Raw genomic sequence first — 27,213 nt, forward strand, 5'->3', positions numbered from 1 at the left:
TGTTCTCATGAAATGACTTACATGTTTAAGTTAGCAATACAGGCAAAATACCTTTCAGAATTTACTCAGAAGTCATTGAAGAGGCCCTCCTAGATACCCAGACTAGGCTGTCTCCTTCTTTTCTTATAATACCATGCACTTTTCAACCAAAGCATTCAACATAATGGTTATTTGTATAGTTGCTTAGATTATAAATTTCATGAGAACAGGAAGCAGTTCTTTCTTGGTAACTGCTGCTTACTCTAAGATAAAGTTTTCTCTTTTCTAAGAGAAAAATGTAAATAAAACACCAGGTAGTAGTATCAGTATAAAATACTATACTTAAAAGATTTTGGAACTTGGTTGAAACTTTTTCCAGTTACAAAGAGTTGAAGTTAATTCAGATTGCCAGCTGATACTCCATTTCCTTAGATAGAGTAATGGACAAAGAAACTGATTCTTGACGATGAATGTTATAAGCTCCTCCCAATAACTTGTCTTCCCTCTACTACTATTATCACTACACTGAAGTAAACTTCTAGACCTAGGAAGCTCCATGTTTTTCAATCCCTGAAACCATCTCTTTCTGTACAAATAGCTAACTAAATCTACTATAATTAAATGTGAAGGAGAAAAAAAAAGGGGGAAAAATGTGAAAGAGGAAACCATAGACTCTAATCAGAAAGCATATATTCCAGTATTAGTTGTATAAGGCAACTATAATACTAGGCTTAATTTCTAACTATGAAAATAGAGATTTCGTAAAATTCTAATTTTTTTGTTACCTGTATCTATATCTGTATCTACACAAAAAATCTTTCTGTAACCGATACTTAAAGACAAATGTTTCTCTCCAGTCAGTTCTACCAGTCATAGGTGACTTTCATTCATTTATAATAGCCATTTTTAATACAGGATCATTTGATTATTCATTCTTTTAATATGCCAAATATTTTTAAAAGTACGTATTATATTTCAAAAACTTGTTTTCAACTTTAATACATCTTTTTAAATAGCCATTACAGATTGTTCTATCATATCTGATATGAAAATTATTAGTGTTCTAAAGAGCCCACAAGTTTTGAAGATTGCAGAGTAAGCCTAAAGATTTTAATTCAGCTGACTAAAGAAAGCATAATAAACCACACCTATTAACCTACTGAGAACAGATGAGTTACTCCTTTTTTAACTTGGATATTGCAGGGATGAAAATAAAAGTACGTAATTATAAAGTATGCCATAAAGAAACCTCTGGCATGTGCTTAACTAAAAGATACAAGAAGAACCAAGTTTATACAATTGACAGAATATACTAGTGTTGCCCTAAGAGCTTTACAAACCTGATGTAGTTTTCCGAAGGATATTTACTTTCTGAAAGCCCGTGAGTTTAAAAATAGACTATGGCTTTTTAAAGACACTAAATATATTCACTTTAAGAAAACAAGTCTAGCAGCTTAAGTGTGGGCAATGAGTGGCAACAACATTATATGTTTTTCAGTGTGATAAAATTTATGTTTTAGAATTAAAACAGATATTAATAATTAGGATGAAAATTCAAGGTTTTAACAGAGTTTTCAAAGTGTTAGACTCAGTGTTACTTTTGTCTTTTTGTATATAATATTCTCTCTTTCTAGTCCAATTATGTTGTTTTGTTTTGAAAAGCAACAAAAATCAATAAAGGACCAAAAAAAAAAAAAAAAAAAAAAGGTTGCTTTCTGCTTCCCCAGAGACTTAAATGTTGTCTACACTTAGGTAGAAAGATAGCAACTGGTCCATTAACTGAAACCCAAGGCTGTTTGAGAGAAGTCAGAAAATACATACACCACAGCCACAGCTACTTGATCTAGTGGGATTTAGAATACACTGCCATGACTCAAACTAAGTGTTTGCCAAGGCTTTGAGACTCATGCAGAAATGAATTTAAGCATGTGTAAATATCATGCACATACCAATGTGACCATAAAACTTAGTAAAACTTTAAAACCTGGGATTTTACTGGGAAAAACATCAATCTCATCCCTTCTTAGCCAAGGGCATCAGTTCAGTGAATCCAAAGACAGGAACTGGTCCTACCAAAAAACATATCATTCTGGAAACCCTAGTTTCCAGTAAAATGATCATTTTCCTGATTTGACTTGTTCAACCCAATTTAAGAACAAACTGAGGGTTACTGGAGAGGTTGTGGGGGGGGATGGGCTAAATGGGTAAGGGGCACTAAGGAATCTACTCCTGAAATCATTGTTGCACTATATACTAACTAATTTGGATGTAAATTTTAACAAATAAAAAATAAAATTGAAAAGAAAAAAAAAGAATGCAAACAAAATTTGAGAATACTCCCACAAGACTTGATACCATCTCACAGCTGCCGATTTCTGGATCTCCTCTCCAGAGAATACTCTTCTCAGAAAATCCACAACTCCTTACTCACCCCAAAGTCAAGTTCCTCACTCCCCTCTTCAAGTGTCATCTTACCTTGCTGGCCTGTCATTCTTAAAACGGTGAGGGTCATCACTTTCTTTTGACTTTGAGTGTGCCGATTTAGTTGTTTTTGGCTATGGACAGAAAAAGAAGGAAAAAAAATGAAAGAAAAGAAAAGCACACATATAGAAAACAAAAGTAAGATTATTAGGTTTAGAAAATATCTAAATCATGCCAAACTCTAGTAATTTCAAGTTACTTACATTCAGTCGAACAACATGAAATATTTTTACATATGGCCACTCAGAGATTTAAAAAAAATTACAGTCACAAAAGTATGCTGGAAGCTGTCAATGCAGCCAGATGAATGGGCGACATACACATGAACATGCTCCCCCACAGGAATACACCTGGACACCCATTATTAACATAATAGCTGCACAGCAGCTGACCAGAACTTCCAGTCTGTGGAATGTTGGTCTGTGCCCTTAAACCTATTTCTGAAAATCTGACTTGGGGATGGTGATTTTCAAGCTAGGAAACTAAGGAACATTCAGTCCAACCTTTCTAAGAGAAGAACTCTACCAGCACCAATTATAGAATCTAGAAATCAGACTCTAATTTGCTAGAACACTTGCTAGACATGCGACCTTTCCCCTTTTACCTGCCTGATGTGCAATCCTCAAAAATACCTACTCCTTCATAGCTGGGTTAACAAAGAATCTGAGTAACTTCTGGGCAATTATTTGTAGCTTAAATTTGTATAAGTAGAAGCATTTGGGAGCCCTTCTTTTAAAATAAAATACATCAGGAAAAATCCTGAATTACTAGGAGGGTGAAAGAAGGAGATACCTATAAATAATTAACATGGAAGAAATACTTTCATTTGTTTTTCGACCGACAACTGAATAACTGAGCAATAGGAAATAGCAGAGCAATACGATTATCATGGTTTCTATGTCTTTTTCCTCCTAATCAACGCTGAGACTCAGACCGAACCAGTGATCCAAGGCAGAAATTTGTTTGAGAGAGAAGAGAAAGAGAGAACAGCGCTAAACATCAACTATGCGTGGGTACACACCCTAGCTGCGACCTCCCAGGCCTAGTACAAACTCCCTCTGAAAAGCCTCTACTATAGGAATTCTTGACCCCAGCAACTCCTCTGTTCTTCTACTATGCTTTCTTCAGCCAATTCAACCCTGTATTTTTACCTGTCTAGTTTGTCTTCCTCCTACGTTATATATTATTATGAGGAAAATGTATCTTTTTCTTTCCCTGCAAGTCCACAGTGGTGCAATGCACACAGTAACTAATGAGTGCAGTCTGTTAAACTGAACTTACACCCACCTCGTACAAAAATTAGACTATAGAAGAATAAACTGTGGTCAGTAACCATTTTGTCTAGTGTTCCTGATTAATGAGCGGAAGACAACAGTCCCAGCTCATGCTAGGCAGTTCCTATACTCTGACAGGAGATGGCTGCTGGTGGTATGTGTCAGCCTGCCACGGATCTAGTTATGTCAGAGGAAAGAGAAACAGTGGGTACATGATCACGGATAGACAGAGAGAAAGTAGAGAGAGAGATAAAAGGCCACTGGGGAAACATGAAAGCATGTGAAAATACTACATTCTCCTGTAAGGTAATATTTACCTATTTTACTAATATGTAAAACTTAGATTACTCATGACCAGTGGCATGTGCAACTTAATTGGTATTAAAATGAATGGAATGAGTTTTTCAATCTTAGCGGTTACTTTCTCATGGTTACTTTGAAGAATTATGATTTTTTGTTTGTTTGTTTGTTTGTTTTGTTTTTTGTTTTTTTAATTTTTTTTTTTTAACGTTTATTTATTTTTGAGACAGAGAGAGACAGAGCATGAACGGGGGAGGGTCAGAGAGAGAGGGAGACACAGAATTGGAAGCAGGCTCCAGGCTCTGAGCCATCAGCCCAGAGCCAGACGCGGGGCTCGAACTCACAGACTGTGAGATCGTGACCTGAGCTGAAGTCGGACGCTTAACCGACTGAGCCACCCAGGCGCCCCAGAATTATGATTTTTTGTAATGAAATAACATTTACGAGTCAGATTTGCATATGCAATACAAGTAATTTGTGTATGCCAAATACACTGGTAGAACTTACCCTAAAAGCAGAGTCCCCTTTATAATTAATTAATTAATAAAATAAGATAAGATAAAAACAATAAACAGAACTTACCTTCCAATCAGGGTCATGCTTTCTTTTGTCCAAAGATGATTTCTCCCTCTCCTTGGCTTTCTTGTAAGCTTTCTTTTCTTCAGCCATGAGGAGTCTAGCAATTTCCTAAACAAAATCCAGTCAGTACCACTGATTGCAGAGTTATGGGCAGAAAATTACTGGGCTACTTCTGACGAGTATTAGTTCAAAAACTTATTAACTAATAAGAACTCACCTCATCCTGGGCTACTTGAGCTGCTCTCATGTCTACCTGGGTAGCCTATGGTACAAAAAAATACCAAAAAAAAAAAAAAAAAAGGTAATTTAATTAGAATCTGTGTTGTCCATTTTTAAAAATCTTACATAGAAATACACGAGTATTTCAAACCAGCTGTAAGTAACATCCTTGAAGTTTAACTGGTATACTTGCACCAGCCACCAGCCAGAGCAGGACTGTTTAATCATGTTCCACAGCAGATAGGGATATGGAATTATGATGGTAATGCTTACTCAGTAAGTAAAACTGGACACTCTATTCCCGTTATCTTGCTTTTCCACCCATACTCAACTCAGAGGATCACAATGCCTATCACATAATCTCAAATTTTATTCAAGAAAACTTAGTGATTATCACCTAAACTTTTGCATGAAAATTTGCTCACCAAAATTTCTTCTTCTTGCAGTTTTCTGGCAATTTCAGCATCATACCACTCCTGATCCCTGTGAGCCACTCGTGACGGGGTAGAGACAGCCTCTTTCATTCCTCTTGGCTTCATTCCTAGAAAACTCAATATAATAAGGCGACTGCATTTGCTTTCTGAAAAGTTGCAAAGTTTAAGAAGTTATTTTTTGTATCTAATATTGACAATATTGGCACTACTACAGAATTCAGAGTAGAGTGCACCAGAAATAATTTTTTCCCAGAGGCACAGAAGTCGTAGTGCAGATTATCCACACATTTAAACAGTTACCCACCCAAAAGTGCCCAGGAAAAACTCCCCTTTCACATACTTTCTTCAACAGCAGGAAATCATACAGTGAATTGTAAGTGAGGCTTTTGCAAAATAGCAAGTGAAAAAAAAAAAAAAGGTTAAGATACTAAAATAAAAAAAAAATCAAGAAAGTTACAGAGTCAGAGTTATAAAGAGGCTGTCAAGACTGGAGGAAGTAAGAGTCTTCCTTCTATTTAACTCAGCCTTGTGTACTTTACTTCAGAAACAGCATCACCTCAGAGTTACATGACAGTCCCTGTTAGCCAACCAGTGGCCCTACTGTGGCTTCTGCTCTGACGGTGAACAAACCCACCTGCTCTGGATCTTTCCTGTAGTTTCCATCAGCTCAATGCTGTTGCTAAATTTTAGGGAAGATGTAACATAAGGGAAATACCAGAGAACATAATGACCTTAGATGTCTACTCCTCTGAGAAAAAAGGAACATGGGGTATGGGTGGGGAATTTTTCCCCTACTTTGAAGTTTTATAAGCAGCATATATTCTTTTTATAACTTTTAGTCAAGTGGTAATTGCTGATGTTTATTTCAACACTGCAGATATTCCCCTCTGTGTATCCTTTATAAATTATAATTATTGGGGCACCTGGGTGGCTCAGTCAGTTAAGCATCCGACTTCAGCTCAGGTCATGATCTCACGGCTCATGAGTTCAAGCCCCGTGTTGGCTCTGTGCTGACAGCTCAGAGACTGGAGCCTGCTTAGGATTCTGTGTCTCTGTCTCTCTCTGCCCTCCTCTGCTCATGCTCTGTCTGTCTCTCTCTCAAAAATAAATAAACATTAAAAATAAATAAATTATAATTATTCAACAATGTGAATGTATTATAGTGAGAAGTAATATTTTTAATGCCACAAACAAGAGTGACCATCTGGAATAGTGACTTTCAGTAAATGGATTATTGAAGGTAAAAAGAAAATTTACTCCTAATTACCTATTTCTTTGCATCAGTGATTCTCAGCCCTACTTATATATTAAAACCACTTGAGGTGCTTTACATAAACATACAAATCTTTGACTTAAACCTGAAGGACTAATTTAAATAACCTGAATGAGATCTGGCCTTTGGTAGTTCGGGTTGATTGTTTTAAATCTTAACAGTTGATTCTTACTTGAAAATGGCATTGAAGCTATTAGTTTACTGTATTATGTCCATCAAAATAACCATACATTAAAATAATTTTTATCAAAATACTTCAATACACTTGATTCACTTGCTTTAAACAAAAAAGAAAAAGAATACAACTAAATTATGGGCACATGAAGAAATTTAAATTATCTGGTGAAGCCTCTGTAGAGCTTTGAACTTAGCTCTGTGGTAAATCCAAAAGCCATGGACTCATCTCTCTTTCCCACAAACATAGACTATTAAACCTGGCTCTCTTAGCTTCAGGCCTTTAGCGTCTGTGTACCTAGAATACCAAATCCACTTCAACTTCCCATCATCTCTAGAACTACTGAATCTTATATTGCTGGGCTGGGCAGGGCTAGCTTTAGTCAGATTTCTGAGTGGTTTGTGACAGTCAGGAAACAGAGGGATACTCATAAGAGTGGATCATATTTAAATGAAATATAAACCTAAGTTATGATTAGTTTGTTCACAACTAGAAAACAGTATTTCAGGGAAAAGACATGAAATTAGGGAAGCTGACATTGGACAAAGTTGGTGGAAAAGAGGTTGTGATACTATACTCCTACCTACAGAAAAAGGACACTTCAACAAATGCTCAACGCCTTGTTGAGTCTGACAGGGAAGATCAATCACACTTATGCCTTACTCCTTCCATTTTGCCACCAGTGAAAGAAACAACAGAGTGGGATGTGTTCAGATTTGAACACACTAAACCTTCTCCCTTCTTATGCCTCCGCCTGTGCACCAAATTCACTGAGAAAATATTTTAATATATATCAAAGACATTTGGAGGACATTCAAATGAAATAGTCAAATAAACAGACTTATTTGATTTGACAGAGTGATAAGACTGTCACCTCCAGTCAGTTTAAAAGAGAATGACACAGGGGCACCTGGGTGGCTCAGTCAGTTAAGCGTCCGACTTCAGCTCAGGTCATGAGCTCACAGTCCATGAGTTCGAGCCCCACGTCGGGCTCTGTGCTGACAGCTCAGAGCCTGGAGCCTGCTTCAGATTCTGTGTCTCCCTCTCTCTCTGCCCCTCCCCTGCTCATGCTCTGTCTCTGTCTCAAAAATAAACAAAAACATTAAAAAAAAATTTTTAAGAGAATAACACATAGATCAATGGAATAAAATAGAGCCCAGGAATAAATCTGTGCATATATATTCAATTAATCTATGACAAAGAAGCCAAGAATATATAGTGGGGAAAAGATAGTCTCTTCAGAAATGGTATTGGAAAACTAGACAGCTACATGCAAAAGAAAGAAACTAAACCATTTTCATATACCATATACGAAAATTAACTCAAATGGATTATAGACTTGAACATAAGACCTGAAACCATAAAACTCCTAGAAGAAAACATAAGCTCTTAGAAATGTTGTTGTTGTTTTTTTTTTGATTTGACATAAAAGTAAAGGTGACAGAAGCAAAAACAAGTGGGACTACATCAAACTAAAATGCTTCTGCACAGCAAAGGAAACCATTAACAAAATGAAAAAGTAACCTACGGAATGGGAGAAAATATTTGCAAATCTGATATGAGGTGACTACCCAAAATACATAAAAAACTCATACAACACAACAGCAAAATACAATCTGATTTAAAAATGGGCCGAGTGGGGCACCTGGGTGGCTCAGTCGGTTAAGTGTCTGACTTCGGCTCAGGTCATGATCTCACTGTTCGTGAGTTTGAGCCCGCATCAGGCTCTGTGCTGACAGTTCAGAGCCTGGAGCCTGCTTCGGATTCTGTGTCTCCCTCTCCCTCTGTCCTTTTCCTGCTCATACTGTCTCTCTCTGCCTCTCAAAAAACAAATAAATGCTAAAAAAAAATTTTTTTAAATAAAAAAAAAAATAAAAATGGGCAGAGTGCCTGGGTGGCTCAGTTAGTTAAACGTCTGACTTTGGTTCAGGTCATATCTCATGGTTTGTGAGTTCGAGACCCGCATCGGGCTCACTGCTCTCAGCACAGAGCCCACTTTGGATCCTCCTTCCCCCATTTCTCTGCCCCTCCGCCACTCATTCTCTCATTCTCTCCCTATCTCTCAAAAATAAATAAACTTTAAAAAAATGGGCAGAGGAACTGAATACACATTTTTCTAAAGAAGACATACAAATGGCTAACAGGTACCTGAAAAGGTGTTCAACATCACTAATCATGAGAAAAATGCAAATCAAAACCACAACAAAATATCACTTCACACCTGTTAGAATGACTATTATCAAAAAGGCAAGAAATCATAACTGTTGGTGAGGATGTGGAGAAAAGGGAATGAACCCTCATGCACTGTTAGTGAGAACATAAACTGGAAACAGCCACTATGAAAACAGTATGGAGGTTCCTCAAAAAATAAAAAAATAAGACTACCATGTGACCCAGCAATTCCACTTTTGGGTATTTATCTGAAAGAAGCAAAAAGCACTAACTCAAGAAGATATCTGCATCCCCAGGTTCACTGCAGCATTATTTACAGAAGCTAAGACATGGAAACGACCTAAGTGTCATTCAACATATGAATGGATAGAGAAAACTGTGCTGTATATACAATTAATATTATCCAGCCATAAAAAATAAGGACATCATGCCATCTGCAACAACATGGACAGACCTTGATGGCATTATGCTAAGTGAAATGAGTCAGAGAAAGACAAATACCATATGATCTCAATTATATAGAGAATCACTAAAAAAAACAAAAAAAAAAAAAAAAAAAGCGCTCACAGATACAGAGAACTGACTGGGAGTTGCCAGAGGCAGAGGGTAAGGAGTGAGTAAAATGGGTGAAAGGGATCAAAAGGTACACACTTCAGTTACAAAATAAATAAGCCTGATGACTACAGTTAGTAATATTGTATTACATATCTGAAAGTTGCTAAGAGAGTACATCTTAAAAGTTCTCATCATAAGAAAAAAAAAAACCTTGTGCCTATATATGGTGATGAACGTTAACTAGACTTATTGTGAACATTTTGTAATATACACAAATATGGAATCATTACGTTGTACACCTTCAACTAATATAATGTTATACATTAACTATATCTCAATATAAACGAATGAATGAATAAATGGTTAACTAATAAGTATCTGAAATAATATCTCTCTAAGTCCCAAATATCTAGTGGGTAAAGAGTTTATTTGAACTACTGATATATCACTGTAATTCACATGTCTCATAAGCAGAAAATCTCCATCATAAAATACTAGATTTCTGCACTGGCAGGACTGCCCCTAAATAGTAGTATGCTGTGTACCAGAGGTAAAAAGAGCTTATGTGAGTATGTAAGAAGGAATTTCAGATACTACAATGTAAGGCTGTACATTTCATTATAGAAAACAGAGATGCCTTAAAAAATTTTTTAAATGCAGTTAGTTGAAAGAAATTGAAGGAATGGCTGCTCTCATCTTGGTAGCCTCAAGAATCCAAACACCAGCTTTCAAAAGATCAGGTGAGCCATACTTAACAGTTTCACATTCAATTATTAATCTAATCCTTGTCTCCTGTTCATCATTCTCCAGTTTAAGGACACAAGGACCTCCGCCAACAAACACAAATACAGCTTACCTTTAAATTCTCACAGAATAAAACTGTTAAAAGTTTGCTTTTAAACTGTAGAAAAATTAATATGCTGTTATGATTTAATAGCTCATTAGAGAAGTTACCCTCAAAGATGTTACAGTTTTACTGTCCTTTAGAAAGTTAACCAATCTTATATTTAATTTTAACAATTGTATTTTGCATTCCTTTTTCAACTAACTATAAAAAAGCCTGCCCTCAAATTCTCTCATTAGCTCTTTGTCACTCTGCTAGTTTCTTAATAAGTTAAATAAAATTTTGGCCTATGCCAACAACATTAAGAACTATGCTTTTACAAAAACAAGAATAGACACCAGTATTTAGTAATTGCATTTTAATGTAACCTTCTATTCGTGGGGTCACAAAATCAAATGCCTGCAGTAGCTAGGAAGATAGAATTTCTAACATTGAATATCAAGACCAGCAGCTCTGTTGTAGCCATTTGAGTACCTGCCTAGCCACCTTTTTTTTTAAACCATTGTGTTGGGTCCTTGGGCGAGTTTACCCGCAATTCCAGTAATACAGTTGTGAGTTAGTATTTCATTTCATATTAGTTTTACCCTTCCTAAGCCTTTTTAAGAAAACCTCAAGAATAACTAAAAGCCGTAAAGATTAACCGGTCCTCAGAGCACTCTTAAAAGATCAGAATCACAGAATCAGAAATGCAGAGGTGGGGGCAGCTCTCTCCCATATTAGGACTCCAAGTCTTTCTACATCTGGATATAGTATAACTTACTATAGACAGATGATATCAGTTCTCCTCTACTCCTCCAGAGCTCTTTGTTCAAAATATACCTAATTTATGACTGTTTACTTTCACTCCATCTTTTTGGCTTGACTTATTAAAACCCTCTGAGGCTCAGATCCAAGCATATATCCCCAAACATAAAGCCTGAGGCGAGAATATTTCCAGTAGGTACTTAATATGGTTGCTGAACTGAATTTTCATTTTCTTTATGACCAAGTCTTTTAATAACTTAAATGACTAACATGATAGGAAGAGATAACACAATAGGAGAAACAAACTAAATCAACCTGAATCTGCAACCTAACCAGTTTCCAGACCCAAAAGTAGAGGTTGGCTGGGCAACAGTTAGGAAGAAAATAAGTAGAGATGCCTCGTTGGTACTCTCCAATAACCCTTGCATTGCTGCAAAACTTCAATAAGAGTACAATAGAACCAGGGAGAGGACTATGGTCTAATTATGACTTACAGTGGTAGAACCACAAGGAAAACATCACCACACAGTAGTTTCCAGATAAGAAGAGAGAGAACCATTACTGGGTCAATGAAGGACTTCAGAGGTAAACTTCAGACATGCCAGGACATTCACCTTATTCCTAAACAAATGCCAAGAACTTACCGGATACCAGCATTTCAGAACACCAACTGTAGCATTAGAGTCGTTGATGGTTAGAGCCTAGAAAGTAACTTAAGGAAATGATCTTCAAACTTTAAGTGCAGAAAAATTACCTCAGGTCTAAAATGAGTCCAAACTGCCAGGAGAAACTACAGAAATTATAATACGTGTGAGATCCAGAAAGCTGCTTCTTTAGGAAGCAGCCCAGCTGATTCTGACAAAAATAGACCAAGGCCCACAATTTGAAATATGCTGTTATAAGAGAATGCCTATCTGATCTCTCACTTTACACATGGCAAAGATGAGACCAAGAGAAGCTAGTAATTCCAGCCTTGATTTTCTAGTTAGGCAAATAATACGAAGACAGTGTCACAAGATCTGACTTATACCCAGAAATTCAGGAGCTATGATTTGATATCTGATTCTCTGGTATATGGTCTTGACAAATGAAGAACTGTGTCTGGGATGGGCACGTCCACTGCAATCTGGGGCTGGAAGAACTTTGTAAGGAACTGGTGAATTTTCTTTTGGAAGGTAGTAGTAGAAATGTACAAATATGTTTCTTCTTCCTATATACTTGGTATTAAGTATATACCTTTTATAATATTTGGCTCCAGGATTTATTTCAAAGCCATGAGTACAAAAACTACAGAGAAAGAATACGTTGCTGAAGATGCTTATTAAATACACTTGCTTGTATGTATATACATGGTACCAGGATTTTCAACATGACTGTCCTTTATTACCTGTGTCATGGAGTTGGAGCCATTTCTCACTCTCTGAGAAGGGAGGAGTCCTGGGCCTGTGTTTCCTTTCTCTGTGCTCACCTTGCCCACGGTCCCTCCCATACACAGCTTCCTTGTAATGAAGCCCCGATTTCTGTGAAGACTTGGGTGAAAGTCGGTCTTGGTGTCTGGACTTTTTTTCCCAATTCTGAGTTCGATGGCTACTGTTAGCCTCCCAGTCATCAAATCCAGTACTCAAAAACACCTCACCACTGATCTTGGGAAGTGGAGGTCTCCGAAGTCTCTCATGATCAGACCGCTTCCTTTCACGCTGCTCAGAGTCAATTTGGGGACTGCCCCTCACTTTGCTTGAGCTACAGGATGACAGAAGTTTCCCTGATGAACAGTAATCTTCTAGCTCTTCCAAGTTCTCCATTGGACGTTTGGGTTTCTCTTTCCTTTGCTTCACAGTGTTTCCATCACTTTGGAGTCTACAAGACCTTGAGACTCCAGAACCCAATTCCCTTGCCCTCCTTGACTGTGGCTGGTCTGAGTGGAAGTGGAGGGATGTGAAAAATAGAAATGTAGGTTAACTTAATGAGCATATGAACTCACCACACAGGAAAGACAGGGCCCATATTTTAAAATGGAGAAGACTAGTTTTTCAACAAACTGCAAAGAGGGGATGGGCATTTATTGGATTGGCCCAGGCATAGATGAAGGATTCTGGGTACACGGTCAAAAATTTAAAAGACTAAAATTATGTGAAATAACTTAAATCTGAAAGAAGAGCTTGATTATGATTATGGAGACTTAATACAGTACTTTAATATTTGCCAATAACAAAAGCCATGGCCATTAAATGTTAAATTCTATTTATAAAACCAATTTGGAAGTATTATGGGGGGAAAGTAGGGGTTGAGGGAGTCTCATAAAACAGAAAACAACCAAGCTTTGTGATAATTAAGGTTTCCAGGAAGAGGCTTTCAAATATTCTTATTGGAAATGATAATAAATCTCTATCAGAATGTTGCTAGTTTCCATTAGAGTCTGAGAAATGACCCAGTTTTTAGTATTCCCCTACTCTCTCTTCTTAGGTGGCCAAAACAAGTATTCCCAGCCATGCAGTTCAATGTGGAAGAAGATGGGGTAGAGAATTTTAAGTGAGTAAATGACCCTGTTATCTTTGGGTAATTCTGCTCCCAAACTTAACTTAAATTTTACAGAGGAAAAAATTAAAAATGGATGCCATAATAGAATACAGGAAAAGGAGTCCCTTCCATCCCTACATTCACTTCAAAAATATGATATTGAATTCTTTCTATAAAAAGACAATATGTGCTAAATATACAAATCCCTGATGTAACACAGGGATTTCAGTAACAAATTTCAGTAACAGCACATAGAGGTGTGCTTTTGTCCAGTCTCATTCGGGCACAAGCCCATTGTGAAAATGAAGGAAGGGAATTACTATGCACTTTGCAGGGCATATTTAACATTGTCTAAGACCCTTAGTACATGTTGTAATAAAAATAAATCACCGGGCACCTGGGTGGCTTAGTTGATTAAAGCATCCAAACTCTTGATTTCTGCTCAGGTCACAATCTCACAGTTTGTGAGTTCGAGCCCTGCACTGAGCTCTGCACTGACAGTGCGGAGACTGCTTGGGATATTCTCTCTCTCTCTCTCTCTCTCTCTCTCTCTCTCCCTCCCTCCCTCCCTCCCTCCCTCCCTGCCTCCCCCCTCTCCCTCTTGGGCTTGCTCTCTCTCTCTCTCCCCCACTCTGTGCACTTTCTCTCTCTCTCAAAATAAATGAACTTAAAAAAAAAAAAAACAGAAGAAAAGAAACCCTAGTTCCAAGAAAACTACTAAATTATCTAAGATTTGTTCCCTGCTGAAATTACTCACTTCTTGAATTGCATCTGAAACAGCTACCCCAATTTGATGGGATGTAGAAGAAATAAAGGACTATACATTTTCTTAGTTTTTAGGGTTTTTCTTTCATTTTTTGTTGTCTTAGCTTTGTTATTGTTAATCTAATAAAGGAACTGAGAAAGGGGAAATTTGTGCTAAATGTATCACTGACGCTGTAACGCTTCTCAAAACCTTCAAATTGTTTCCTCTTGAGCTTTCCAGAAGAAAAAGGAAATTTGCTTCAAAGACGATATCCAAATTAAAATCAGTCTTCTAAAATCATCTGAAGAATTTTTGATTAAATTTATTTTTTGCATAAAAGCAAAACTGAAACAGAACAATTACTCTCTATGGTAAAAAAGTATCTATAATTTTAGCAAACTATCATTTTAAGTGTGTCTTGACAACTGAGAATCAATTGACTACTGCTATGAATTATTAATATAAATTGACTAGCTACTTAAATGATAACCATATCCAGGGAACAATGGTTCAGTGTTAATACCAATGTTCCCACAAAGGGCTGCATGAATGAAGTCTGCCTTCTAGCTCCCAAAAAACAAGGGTTCTGTTTTTGACATGGATATGTGAGGCTATGATTGTTCTTTTGGTGGTGGTTTTAATCCTTTCTGAAAAGTTAACTGATAATCAGTTTTACTTTAGTTGAATGTGTTTCAAGAGTTAGAACAGAGCTGTCACTATATTTTCACAGAGTTGATAGGAAAAAATATCTATTGTCTACTTCACTTGTGTTATCTTCAAACCTGGGAAAGAAAAAAGACTGGGGTGGGGACTGGGACTTGTATTTTTCTTGTGACCAAGTTATTTGGCAAATATAACTAAGTTCCTTAGAGCCAACACATATGCATTTATATATACACATACATATGTATATGTATATACACACACACTTTATTTGTGTGCTTCCATGTTTGTCTTTCAAAATAAGATGATTTTTGTTTAGAAATGGAAGATACTGTCATACACACATAACACTGATACATGTATGAACAACAGTACTTTGGAGTTTAAGTCCTCACCAAAATTACATTATTTGATCTTCTCAACACCCATGTGAAGGATGTATTTTTAAACTCTCCATCTTACAGATGAGAGAAAGGCTTAATGTGATTATAGTAGATAACTTCTCAACATTACAAATGCTCTAAGGAAGGAATGAAACTTGAACCAAGGTCTTATGACTCCAAAGACCATGACTTAAAAGAGACTAATATGCCTGTAATACAGGTCAGTGGCTTTGAAAGAAAAACATGGATTCACAAATGAATAAGACATGCCATTTTAGTTGATATAAATCTGACAGATATTTTAGATAATTTCAGATTTGTAGAAAATCTATAAGTGATCATTTTTAAGATTTACACTGAAGCAAAATAAAAGCTGAAAAGAGGACCACTTCCATAATGATCTATTATAATTATTATATAAGTATGGCAAAAATCAAAGTACACATAAAGATAGAGAAGTACAATTAAAGAATATCCCTATGTGTTGGGAAAAGACAACTGCAAAGAACCTAAGAATTACTTTGAGCATATGAGCCGAATTATGATGGGGTTTCTGTGGAACTCAACTCGGTCTAACTCAAAGGCAAATGAATGAAGATAACACATGTTCAGCAACATATAAACTCTCAACAACACAACTGAAAAGGAATTCCAATATTCACATACATATGCTCAGGAGGTCAAGACTTCATGATTTTAGTAAATGTTCCTGAAAAACCACTGAATTCTTAACATAGGTAGTCCCCTGCCCTCAAGAATGATAGCACTCTGATAAAAACAACCAGATTTGAGTCCCAATTCAAATTAGTGTAAAGTTTTAACAGAGGGAGGCTAAAATTAATACTTTAGTATACTTAATTACTTGCCATCCTAATGCTTTTCTAGACTTTAATAGTTTTATTTTAAATAGTGACTTTTATTTGCAGTGAACATGATTCCAGAGCAGAATTAAAAATAAAAACAAATAAAAACCACAAGAGCACATTTCTAAGGTTATAACTGAATATGAAGAATAAACTCTTCACATTCTGGTTTCCAGCACAAAACTATAAGGCAATACTGTTTGTTTGTTTTTTAATTATGTGATACATGATTTCATTAGAAAAACAAGCACAATGAAAATGGTTATCAAGAAAGAGCTGAGCACTTTACTTATGGAAGGAGAGCACATCAAGCAATAGAGAGAGAATCAACCTGCCTACGAACTATGCCACAGAGCTGAGCTCTACTGGTAACAAATGTAGAACAATGTGGCTGGGCAAGATTGTACTCAACGGTAATAATCCTAACATCTGCATATGCATTCCTTTCATTCCACTCATCAAACACAAACACCTACTTACCTTTTACAATGAAATCACAGAGAAGTAATTGATAATTAGTTCACAAGAGACTTTAGTAACATGGACCTTAATGTCTTTACTTTCTAGAATCTGCTTTAGGTTTTCCTTACTTGTTATCCTAAGTGTGGTCTCCCAGCTGAACTGCAATCAATACGGATGCTAGAATTAGAGGAAATGTCTTTCCTTTGACAGATCTTTAAAAAGGATGGGACAATACTTGCAAATACTCATTTCCCAACACACTAGTAAGAGAAAGAATCACCAGCACCACAACTGCCACCACAAAGCACGAGCACCACACTGCAAAAGCAGGCACTAGAGAAGAGAAATTCTGAAGGGGCTTTTCACCCTCAGGATTTTTTTCTTTATGGTAATCAAACAGCAAGAAAGCAAAATAGCAAGGACAAATAATGAACATGGAATCTTAAATTTTAATTTTGTCATCAACATACATACTCAGTGGCCTATGTTTAAAACACAAGAGCTTTGTTACCCAACTGATGTGTTGTGTACCATCTTCATTATTCATGGCACTCTGCTGCCTCGGACACTGTGCCCAGACTTCCTTGAGAAAGATCAAGCCCAGAGCCTCACCCCCATTTTCCACACCCCAATTTATGTGCTTAGAATGCAGTACAGCATTCTAAGCTGTAGAGTAGAAGCTCTAAGTGGCTGCAGCACGAAAGAATGCATGCCAAATCTTACAAAATGCCAGTTGTTTTAACAGCCATGAAAATGCCTCTGGTCATCCAACTGAAGAACAGACGAATTCAGATTCACATAGAATTTGGCCATAAATCCATATGGACCCTGAGGTCACTTTACAGACAAATTTAAAGGAGTGTCCTATGGTTGAGTCTAAGGACAGAGTAAGTCATAATGTAGTCATTGTTACCTCCATTTTCATAGTAGTAATTATCTCCATAAACACTGGATCCAGAGGACTCTGGAAAGTGTTTCTTTCGCTTTTTCTCTTCCTGTAACTCCTTTTCTTGCAAAAGGCGAGCTATGTCCTGCAAATAAAGAGAGAATGCTAATAAATATTACCAGAGAACAAACAAACCTTTTACAATGAAACAAACTCCATCCAGTGGCCCTAAAGTCAACGGTTTGACACTCCACTGCCAATCTCTTATGGACTCCATCCATAGCTTTCCAGACTTCATGGCATTAAGCTCATGCTATTCAAATACTCAGTGGAGTAGCACATGATCCAGATGAACAAGAAAGAGCAAGACTTCTTGGTTAATTGAAATTTAAACCTAACTCAATCTGGGACATACAAACCTAGTATTCCTAAAGCTGATTAAACAACAGAATTTTTAAAATTCTTATTTGTGGGCCCTTTTTCCAAGACGATGATTCACTAAGCCTGGATGGAAAAGAGTGCAGTAATCTATAAAACATTAAAATTGTATATACAATTTAATTTTGAAACTTTGAAAAAAATTATTTGGCTGATTTAGCTTTGCATTAGAGCACCACTGAAAAAGACAAAATGGTCTTCCTCCTATCTCCCCCTTGCTTCTTCGCCAGGCAAGTTTTTACAGTTACTGAGTGATGAATAACATTCTGACCCTGCCCCCCCAGCCTATGATGGCAAAGGTATATGCAAATAACTAAAATACAATTAAATCATGAATGCCTCAATAAAAGAGTAAAAATGTCAATGTGAGTATAAAAGAGGCAAATCTTATTTCTGCTTACATGAATTAGTACAAGTCTTTGCATTTGGAATTACTGTTTCATAAAACATAATTTGAGAAAACAAACCTAAAAGAACTCATAAGCCCTTCTGAAGTCATTTTCAATTATTTTTTAATTAATCATATTAATCAAGTAGGCTTACTTCGGGTTAATGTGTAAAAAAAAAAAAAACAACAAAAAACAAAAACAAAAAAAACCCCTCCATAATTAGAAGACCTTCTGGTAAATACATACATTTGAATGAAAATTCACCATTATATTTCATCTTTCCCTTTTCTGTCATTCAAGCTCACCCACCTCTTGAAAATTTGAAACAATGAGCATAAGACAGAACACAGTTAAAGATCTCTATGCTAGAAAAAAGTAATTTTAATAAAAACATGTATTTACTGATTGCCTTCAAGGAACCAAACATTCTCCTAGAGTCCTCTGTAGAAAAACAGGATATATGATCAATATCTTCAAAGCCTTACCTATTAAGTTTTAGAAGCAAAACCATTAGCACGATTTAAGACCCTTTGAAAGGGGAGTGCTCTAAGAGAGGCATTATCACAAACCAGGTGCAATGGGGCCCAAAGGAGCCTAGCACATCTTCCCCAAGCACATGACAAATTACTAAACTATTGTGTTGAATTCCTTATGCTATTTTTTTGATTTATATGATTTTATATCAGGGTTACTTCTCCCTGAAAGTTTCCACTTCTATTCCTCAATGGTGGGAAATGAGGAAATTTCAAAATGAGGAAATCTTCAGCACAAAATCAAGGAAATCTAAAAATGTGACTGTCAAACGACTATCAGAAAGGAAAAAAAAAAAGAAGGAAAGACATTCCATTAGATTGCTACACTTCTTTATCAACCAGTAATTAACATCTAATTCAGTAGGGAACTCTCAAGAGGTATCATCTCCAGAGGGGTATAAGATCAGAAAACAACATACCAGTTCTATGGATGCAAAAAACATCAATATAACTAAGATAAGAAGAAAGAAGAATTTTCTCAACCAGGCACCTTCCACTCCCTCCCCCTTTCTGGCCATACATGTATAATCTTATTTTTAAAGTGCCAAAACATAGGAAATTTTTTTAGTAGCTAAAATGTACTGCTATTTGAGCTATGCTCTAAATATTACCAACTTATATAAATACTTTTTTAGAACATGAAATTCTAATCACTTTCACATTAAATTAATTTTTAATGTAAACTGGTTACTAAGTTTATCCCTGAACAGTTCATATTATAAATGGCTTCAAACTGTTGGATTAGTGCCACAGACTTTTCATAAAATGGTCATGCTAATGTTTACTTAAGCAAAAAAAAACAAAAAAAAAAAACAAACAAAAAAAAAGGTTTGCCCTAAAATAGTTGCACATTCACATATATTTGGACCTAAGTTCAGAGACACACATATACCTATAGATATTCACACACATACACATACACACACGCTTAAGAATTTCATTTAAAAATAAGTTAAACCAACTAAACACACATTCCTTAGCCTTATTAAATAACACTGACAAATGTTTATGCTATGACTAAAGAAAATGATCCCAATGGAATTAGTCCACTTTAATTACTTACAAACTCACACAGTCCAGTATTCCCAAAGGCTACAACCCTTTCTTCAACAGAGGCTTAGAGAGAAATACAACTACTATATAGTCACACTATGTAAAACAAGTTTTTTTTTAAAAAAAAGGAAGAAAGGAATGGAGGGAGGGAAGGAGGAGGGAGGACAGAAGAATAAAAGAAAAAAGAGAAAGAGAAAGAGGAAGGGAGGGAAGAGGACTGGGGAGAGGAGGAAGGGGAAAGCTACAATGCTGGTAAGACTATCTCTCTCCTTCTGTAAACTTTTTTTTGTTGTTGGTTTAACTTTTCTACATCTGTCTCCCTGAATGGAAATGCTACTTTCCTTACATCTGTGCTCTGTTAAAAAGCACAATAAAATTATACCATAACAAAGTCAGAAATGCTAATTAACCCACACAGAGTTGTGTAACTCTACTCTTCATGTACAATGTTCAGGAAAAATACTCTGTCCCAATAGGAAAGAGGCCCTGGATTCTATATCTGGTTGTTTGGGGAGTCAGAAACAACCAAAGATCTGACCCCAAAAATCTCTTAAAGAGATTTGGGTGAAAATCCAGAGAGGAATTTTCCACAGCCCTGCTGTCCAATAAGAACATACTAGCTAAGCAGACTCCATAAGAAAATAGAAGAGCACAGAGAGAGAGAAGAGAAGGGAAAAAAAAAAAAAAAAAGAATTAGGTCAGTTCACGAGTAACAGGCAATGATGTTTTTTTCAAAAGTTGACCAGAAATGGGGCGCCTGGGTGGCGCAGTCGGTTAATCGTCCGACTTCAGCCAGGTCACGATCTCACGGTCCGTGAGTTCGAGCCCCGCGTCAGGCTCTGGGATGATGGCTCAGAGCCTGGAGCCTGTTTCCGATTCTGTGTCTCCCTCTCTCTCTGCCCCTCCCCCGTTCATGCTCTGTCTCTCTCTGTCTTAAAAATAAATAAACGTTGAAAAAAAAAATTAAAAAAAAAAAAAAAAGTTGGCCAGAAAAATTCCCACTATTATCTCATCTCAGTGTCCTCTGTGAGGCACCGTGGACTAAAATAAACAAATATGTATTATCATACATTCTTCAATGACAAACTTTACTAATGCAAATTTTGTGCATTTAATATTAATACCATACCAGTCAGCTGAGAGCCCTATCTTCAGATAAGAAAACACCTCCACACGGTAGGCATATTCTGATCTAAAGCATCAGCTGAAACATCAAAGAGTCTGAATGGAGCTTTTAAGGCTAGTCTCACTAAATCTCCACAGCTGCACTTCTCATTCAGTCTCTGACAGCACTGGGGAATGGGACCATTTCTGTAGGTCAAACAACAGAGGAGGGCAAGGTAGCTGGGAGATGTGTAAAAGCAAGAAAACTCTTGGCTCAGATCACACCAGACTGGAATACACTTGAGCCTGTTTATTTTTCCCCCTTTCTAATTTAGCACACATCTCTTTCTGTATAGAAATCAGAGCTGTTATAAGGGGCAGAATGGTGGGGAAACACTAGGCAAGAAAGCAAAAAGAAAAGAAATTGACTTAGTATGTAAGAAGCTAAGTTAATATGCACCAAAGGCATTAAACCTCACAACAGCCCTCTAGTGTATGTGCAATTATCATGACTTCTCCATTTCGGAACCTAAGGTTCTACCTGGGTAAGTAAAATGCTGAAAGCCACAGCTAGACATTAAAGAGCTAAGATTCAAACTCAGAGCAGCCTAACTTGAAAATCTCCATGTTTTCTGTTGTGTCACAGGACATCCGTGTCAGAAGCAGTCAGTCAGGGAACCTGAACTGTACAGATATTTCTCGGTCATCTTATTATAGCTGGAGACCAGTCACTGACTTCCTCAAGTCTTAATTTCTTCATCTGAAGAACAGAGTCAATCACTACACTGCTTACTTTATACAGTATTACCACGAGACTATTTATTGTGATTGCTGTTTAGATTCTACACGCCTAAATTAAGTGCTTTGGTTTCTCTTTCTATCCTGTTTTTCTTGAATGGCGGGGGGGGGGGGGAATCACAGGACACCAGTAGCATTTATAAGAAGCCAACTTCATTACTCTGTTATTTTTTAAAATAGAAGCTTTCCTGTTCAGAAAATATAATCACTTCTTTCAGTTCCCAATTTCATCCCCAAAGCTAAGTCTTGACTACACAGAGTAACACATCCTGCAGGAAGAAAGAGTTCCTGTGTTGATAACAGGAAGGATAAAAAGCAAATCCTAATGCTTACTTGCAGTTCTGATTATCACATGATCATGGTTTGTTTCTTAAAGAAACAGCTAAATACACACATAGCAGATGTCTCCCGCTCACCTGGCACTGAACAAGGAGTCTTAGAGGGACAAGGATGGCTCAGTGGGAGCAGCAGTATATGCAGGCTGCTTGACTGATGGTCCTCATCCCATCTATTTAACAGGGTGATTCCGTGTGCTGGTTTACCCAAGGCAGGCCCAGCTTATGTAATTATTAATAGTCCCCCCTTGAACCTAGAAGAATATGTGAGTATACATACAATAAATCATATGGCCATCCTATTAAAACTCTAAATCATTTTCTTCAGTCTGTGGCCAAGAACAGCACAGCTGGTTTGAAAGAAGAAAAGAATCAGGCGGCAAGATGGCGGCTTAGGAGGACGCTGGGCTCACCGCACGTCCTGCTGATCACTTAGATTCCATCTACACCTGCCTAAATAACCCAGAAAACCGCCAGAGGATTAGCAGAACGGAGTCGCAGGAGCCAAACGCAGACGAGAGGCCCACGGAAGAGGGTAGGAAGGGCGGCGAGGTGGTGCGCGCTCCACGGACTGGCGGGGGGGAGCCGGGGCGGAGGGGCAGCTCGCTGGCCAAGCAGAAACCCCGAGTCTGGCTTGCAAAAGCGGAGGGGCCTGACGGACTGTGTTCCCACAACAAGCGCGTCTTAGCGTCTGGGAGGTCATAAGTTAACAGCTCTGCTCGGAAAGCGGGAAGGATGGAGGACAAAGGGAGGGAGAGCTGCTGAGCCCCCTGACAACAGAGCTCAGTTTGGTGGGGAACAAAGGCGCTCCCCAGCGCCATCTCCCCCGCCCAACCCCCAGCCGAAATCCCAAAGGGAACTGGTTCCTGCCAGGGAACTTGCTCGCTCCACGCAAACACCCAACTCTGCGCTTCGGCGGAGCCAAACCTCCGGCAGCGGATCTGACTCCCTCCCGCTGCCACGGGCCCCTCCTGAAGTGGATCACCTAAGGAGAAGCGATCTAAGCCTGCCCCTCCTGCCCCTGTGCACCTTGCCTACCCACCCCAGCTAATACACCAGATCCCCAGCATCACAAGCCTGGCAGGGTGCAAGTAGCCCAGAGGAGCCACACCACCCCACAGTGAATCCCGCCCCTAGGAGAGGGGAAGAGAAGGCACACACCAGTCTGACTGTGGCCCCAGCGGTGGGCTGGGGGCAGACATCAGGTCTGACTGCGGCCCCACCCACCAACTCCAGTTATACACCACAGCACAGGGGAAGTGCCCTGCAGGTGCTCACCACGCCAGGGACTATCCAAAATGACCAAGCGGAAGAATTCCCCTCAGAAGAATCTCCAGGAAATAACAACAGCTAATGAGCTGATCAAAAAGGACTTAAATAATATAACAGAAAGTGAATTTAGAATAATAGTCATAAAATTAATCGCTGGGCTTGAAAACAGTATACAGGACAGCAGAGAATCTCTTGCTACAGAGATCAAGGGACTAAGGAACAGTCACAAGGAGCTGAAAAACGCTTTAAACGAAATGCATAACAAAATGGAAACCACCACAGCTCGCCTTGAAGAGGCAGAGGAGAGAATAGGTGAACTAGAAGATAAAGTTATGGAAAAAGAGGAAGCTGAGAAAAAGAGAGATAAAAAAATCCAGGAGCATGAGGGGAAAATTAGAGAATTAAGTGATACACTAAAAAGAAATAATATACGCATAATTGGTATCCCAGAGGAGGAAGAGAGAGGGAAAGGTGCTGAAGGGGTACTTGAAGAAATCATAGCTGAGAACTTCCCTGAACTGGGGAAGGAAAAAGGCATTGAAATCCAAGAGGCACAGAGAACTCCCTTCAGACGTAACTTGAATCGACCTTCTGCAAGACATATCATAGTGAAACTGGCAAAATACAAGGATAAAGAGAAAATTCTGAAAGCAGCAAGGGGTAAACGTGCCCTCACATATAAAGGGAGACCTATAAGACTCGTGACTGATCTCTCTTTTGAAACTTGGCAGGCCAGAAAGAATTGGCACGAGATTTTCAGGGTGCTAGACAGAAAAAATATGCAGCCAAGAATCCTTTATCCAGCAAGTCTGTCATTTAGAATAGAAGGAGAGATAAAGGTCTTCCCAAACAAACAAAAACTGAAGGAATTTGTCACCACTAAACCAGCCCTACAAGAGATCCTAAGGGGGACCCTGTGAGACAAAGTCCCAGAGACATCACTATAAGCATAAAACATACAGACATCACAATGACTCTAAACCCGTATCTTTCTATAATAACACTGAATGTAAATGGATCAAATGCGCCAACCAAAAGACATAGGGTATCAGAATGGATAAAAAAACAAGACCCATCTATTTGCTGTCTACAAGAGACTTAGACCTGAGGACACCTTTAGATTGAGAGTGAGGGGATGGAGAACTATTTATCATGCGACTGGAAGCCAAAAGAAAGCTGGAGTAGCCATACTTATATCAGACAAACTAGACTTTAAATTAAAGGCTGTAACAAGAGATGAAGAAGGACATTATATAATAGTTACAGGGTCTATCCATCAGGAAGAGCTAACAATTATAAATGTCTATGCACCAAATACAGGAGCCCCCAAATATATAAAACAATTACTCATAAACATAAGCAACCTTATTGATAAGAATGTGGTAATTGCAGGGGACTTTAATACACCACTTACAGAAATGGATAGATCATCTAGACACACGGTCAATAAAGAAACAAGGGCCCTGAATGAGACATTGGATCAGATGGACTTGACAGATATATTTGGAACTCTGCATCCCAAAGCAACAGAATATACTTTCTTCTCGAGTGCACATGGAACATTCTCCAAGATAGATCATATACTGGGTCACAAAACAGCCCTTCATAAGTTTACAAGAATTGAAATTATACCATGCTTACTTTCAGACCACAATGCTATGAAGCTTGAAATCAACCACAGAAAAAAGTCTGGAAAACCTCCAAAAGCATGGAGGTTAAAGAACACCCTACTAACGAATGAGTGGGTCAACCAGGCAATTAGAGAAGAAATTAAAAAATATATGGAAACAAACGAAAATGAAAATACAACAATCCAAATGCTTTGGGACGCAGCAAAGGCAGTCCTGAGAGGAAAATACATTGCAATCCAGGCCTATCTCAAGAAACAAGAAAAATCCATGGGGCGCCTGGGTGGCGCAGTCGGTTAAGCGTCCGACTTCAGCCAGGTCACGATCTCGCGGTCCGTGAGTTCGAGCCCCACGTCGGGCTCTGGGCTGATGGCTCAGAGCCTGGAACCTTCTTCCGATTCTGTGTCTCCCTCTCTCTCTGCCCCTCCCCCGTTCATGCTCTGTCTCTCTCTGTACCAAAAAATAAATAAATGTTGAAAAAAAAAAAAATTAAAGAAACAAGAAAAATCCCAAATACAAAATCTAACAGCACACCTAAAGGAACTAGAAGCAGAACAGCAAAGGCAGCCTAAGCCCAGCAGAAGAAGAGAAATAATAAAGATCAGAGCAGAAATATACAATATAGAAACTAAAAAAACTGTAGAGCAGATCAACGAAACCAAGAGTTGGTTTTTTGAAAAAATAAACAAAATTGACAAACCTCTAGCCAGGCTTCTCAAAAAGAAGAGGGAGAAGACCCAAATAGATAAAATCATGAATGAAAATGGAATTTTACAACCAATCCCTCAGAGATACAAACAATTATCAGGGAATACTATGAAAAATTATATGCCAACAAATTGGACAACCTGGAAGAAATGGACAAATTCCTGAACACCCACACTCTTCCAAAACTCAATCAGGAGGAAAGAGAAAGCTTGAACAGACCCATAACCAGCGAAGAAATTGAATCGGTTATCAAAAATCTCCCAACAAATAAGAGTCCAGGACCAGATGGCTTCCCAGGGGTGTTCTACCAGACGTTTAAAGCAGAGATAATACCTATCCTTCTCAAGCTATTCCAAGAAATAGAAAGGGAAGGAAAACTTCCAGACTCATTCTATGAAGCCAGTATTACTTTGATTCCTAAACCAGACAGAGACCCAGTAAAAAAAGAGAACTACAGGCCAATATCCCTGATGAATATGGATGCAAAAATTCTCAATAAGATACTAGCAAATCGAATTCAACGGCATATAAAAAGAATTATTCACCATGATCAAGTGGGATTCATTCCTGGGATGCAGGGCTGGTTCAACATTCGCAAATCAATCAACGTGATACATCACATTAACAAAAAAAGAGAGAAGAACCATATGATCCTGTCAATCGATGCAGAAAAGGCCTTCGACAAAATCCAGCACCCTTTCTTAATAAAAACCCTTGAGAAAGTCGGGATAGAAGGAACATACTTAAAGATCATAAAAGCCATTTATGAAAAGCCCACAGCTAACATCATCCTCAACGGGGAAAAACTGAAAGCTTTTTCCCTGAGATCAGGAACACGACAAGGATGCCCACTCTCACCGCTGCTGTTTAACATAGTGCTGGAAGTTCTAGCATCAGCAATCAGACAACAAAAGGAAATCAAAGGCATCAAAATTGGCAAAGATGAAGTCAAGCTTTCGCTTTTTGCAGATGACATGATATTATACATGGAAAATCCGAGAGACTCCACCAAAAGTCTGCTAGAACTGATACAGGAATTCAGCAAAGTTGCAGGATACAAAATCAATGTACAGAAATCAGTTGCATTCTTATACACTAACAATGAAGCAACAGAAAGACAAATAAAGAAACTGATCCCATTCACAATTGCACCAAGAAGCATAAAATACCTAGGAATAAATCTAACCAAAGATGTAAAGGATCTGTATGCTGAAAACTATAGAAAGCTTCTGAAGGAAATTGAAGAAGATTTAAAGAAATGGAAAGACATTCCTGCTCATGGATTGGAAAAATAAATATTGTCAAAATGTCAATACAACCCAAAGCTATCTACACATTCAATGCAATCCCAATCAAAATTGCACCAGCATTCTTCTTGAAACTAGAACAAGCAATCCTAAAATTCAT

At 37.9% G+C, this 27,213-nt stretch overlaps 1 protein-coding gene across 2 annotated transcripts in view; it reads right to left on the reverse strand.

The window, feature by feature from the left end:
- The window catches only part of CCDC50 (coiled-coil domain containing 50), a 72,593-nt gene that overhangs the window by 10,037 nt on the left and 35,343 nt on the right, over positions 1-27,213 (reverse strand). Inside the window, exons 5-10 of one of the 2 annotated variants that reach the window (XM_043594582.1) lie at positions 17,576-17,693; positions 12,417-12,944; positions 5,258-5,373; positions 4,831-4,875; positions 4,617-4,721; positions 2,455-2,534 (exon numbers count right to left, since the gene is read on the reverse strand). In XM_043594582.1, coding sequence (XP_043450517.1) covers positions 2,455-2,534; positions 4,617-4,721; positions 4,831-4,875; positions 5,258-5,373; positions 12,417-12,944; positions 17,576-17,693 — 992 coding nt within the window. The remainder of the gene's footprint in view (positions 1-2,454; positions 2,535-4,616; positions 4,722-4,830; positions 4,876-5,257; positions 5,374-12,416; positions 12,945-17,575; positions 17,694-27,213) is intronic. The other variant, XM_043594583.1, reaches the window with a different exon arrangement.

Source organism: Prionailurus bengalensis, chromosome C2 (assembly GCF_016509475.1).
Source record: "Prionailurus bengalensis isolate Pbe53 chromosome C2, Fcat_Pben_1.1_paternal_pri, whole genome shotgun sequence".
Lineage (NCBI taxonomy): Eukaryota > Metazoa > Chordata > Mammalia > Carnivora > Felidae > Prionailurus > Prionailurus bengalensis.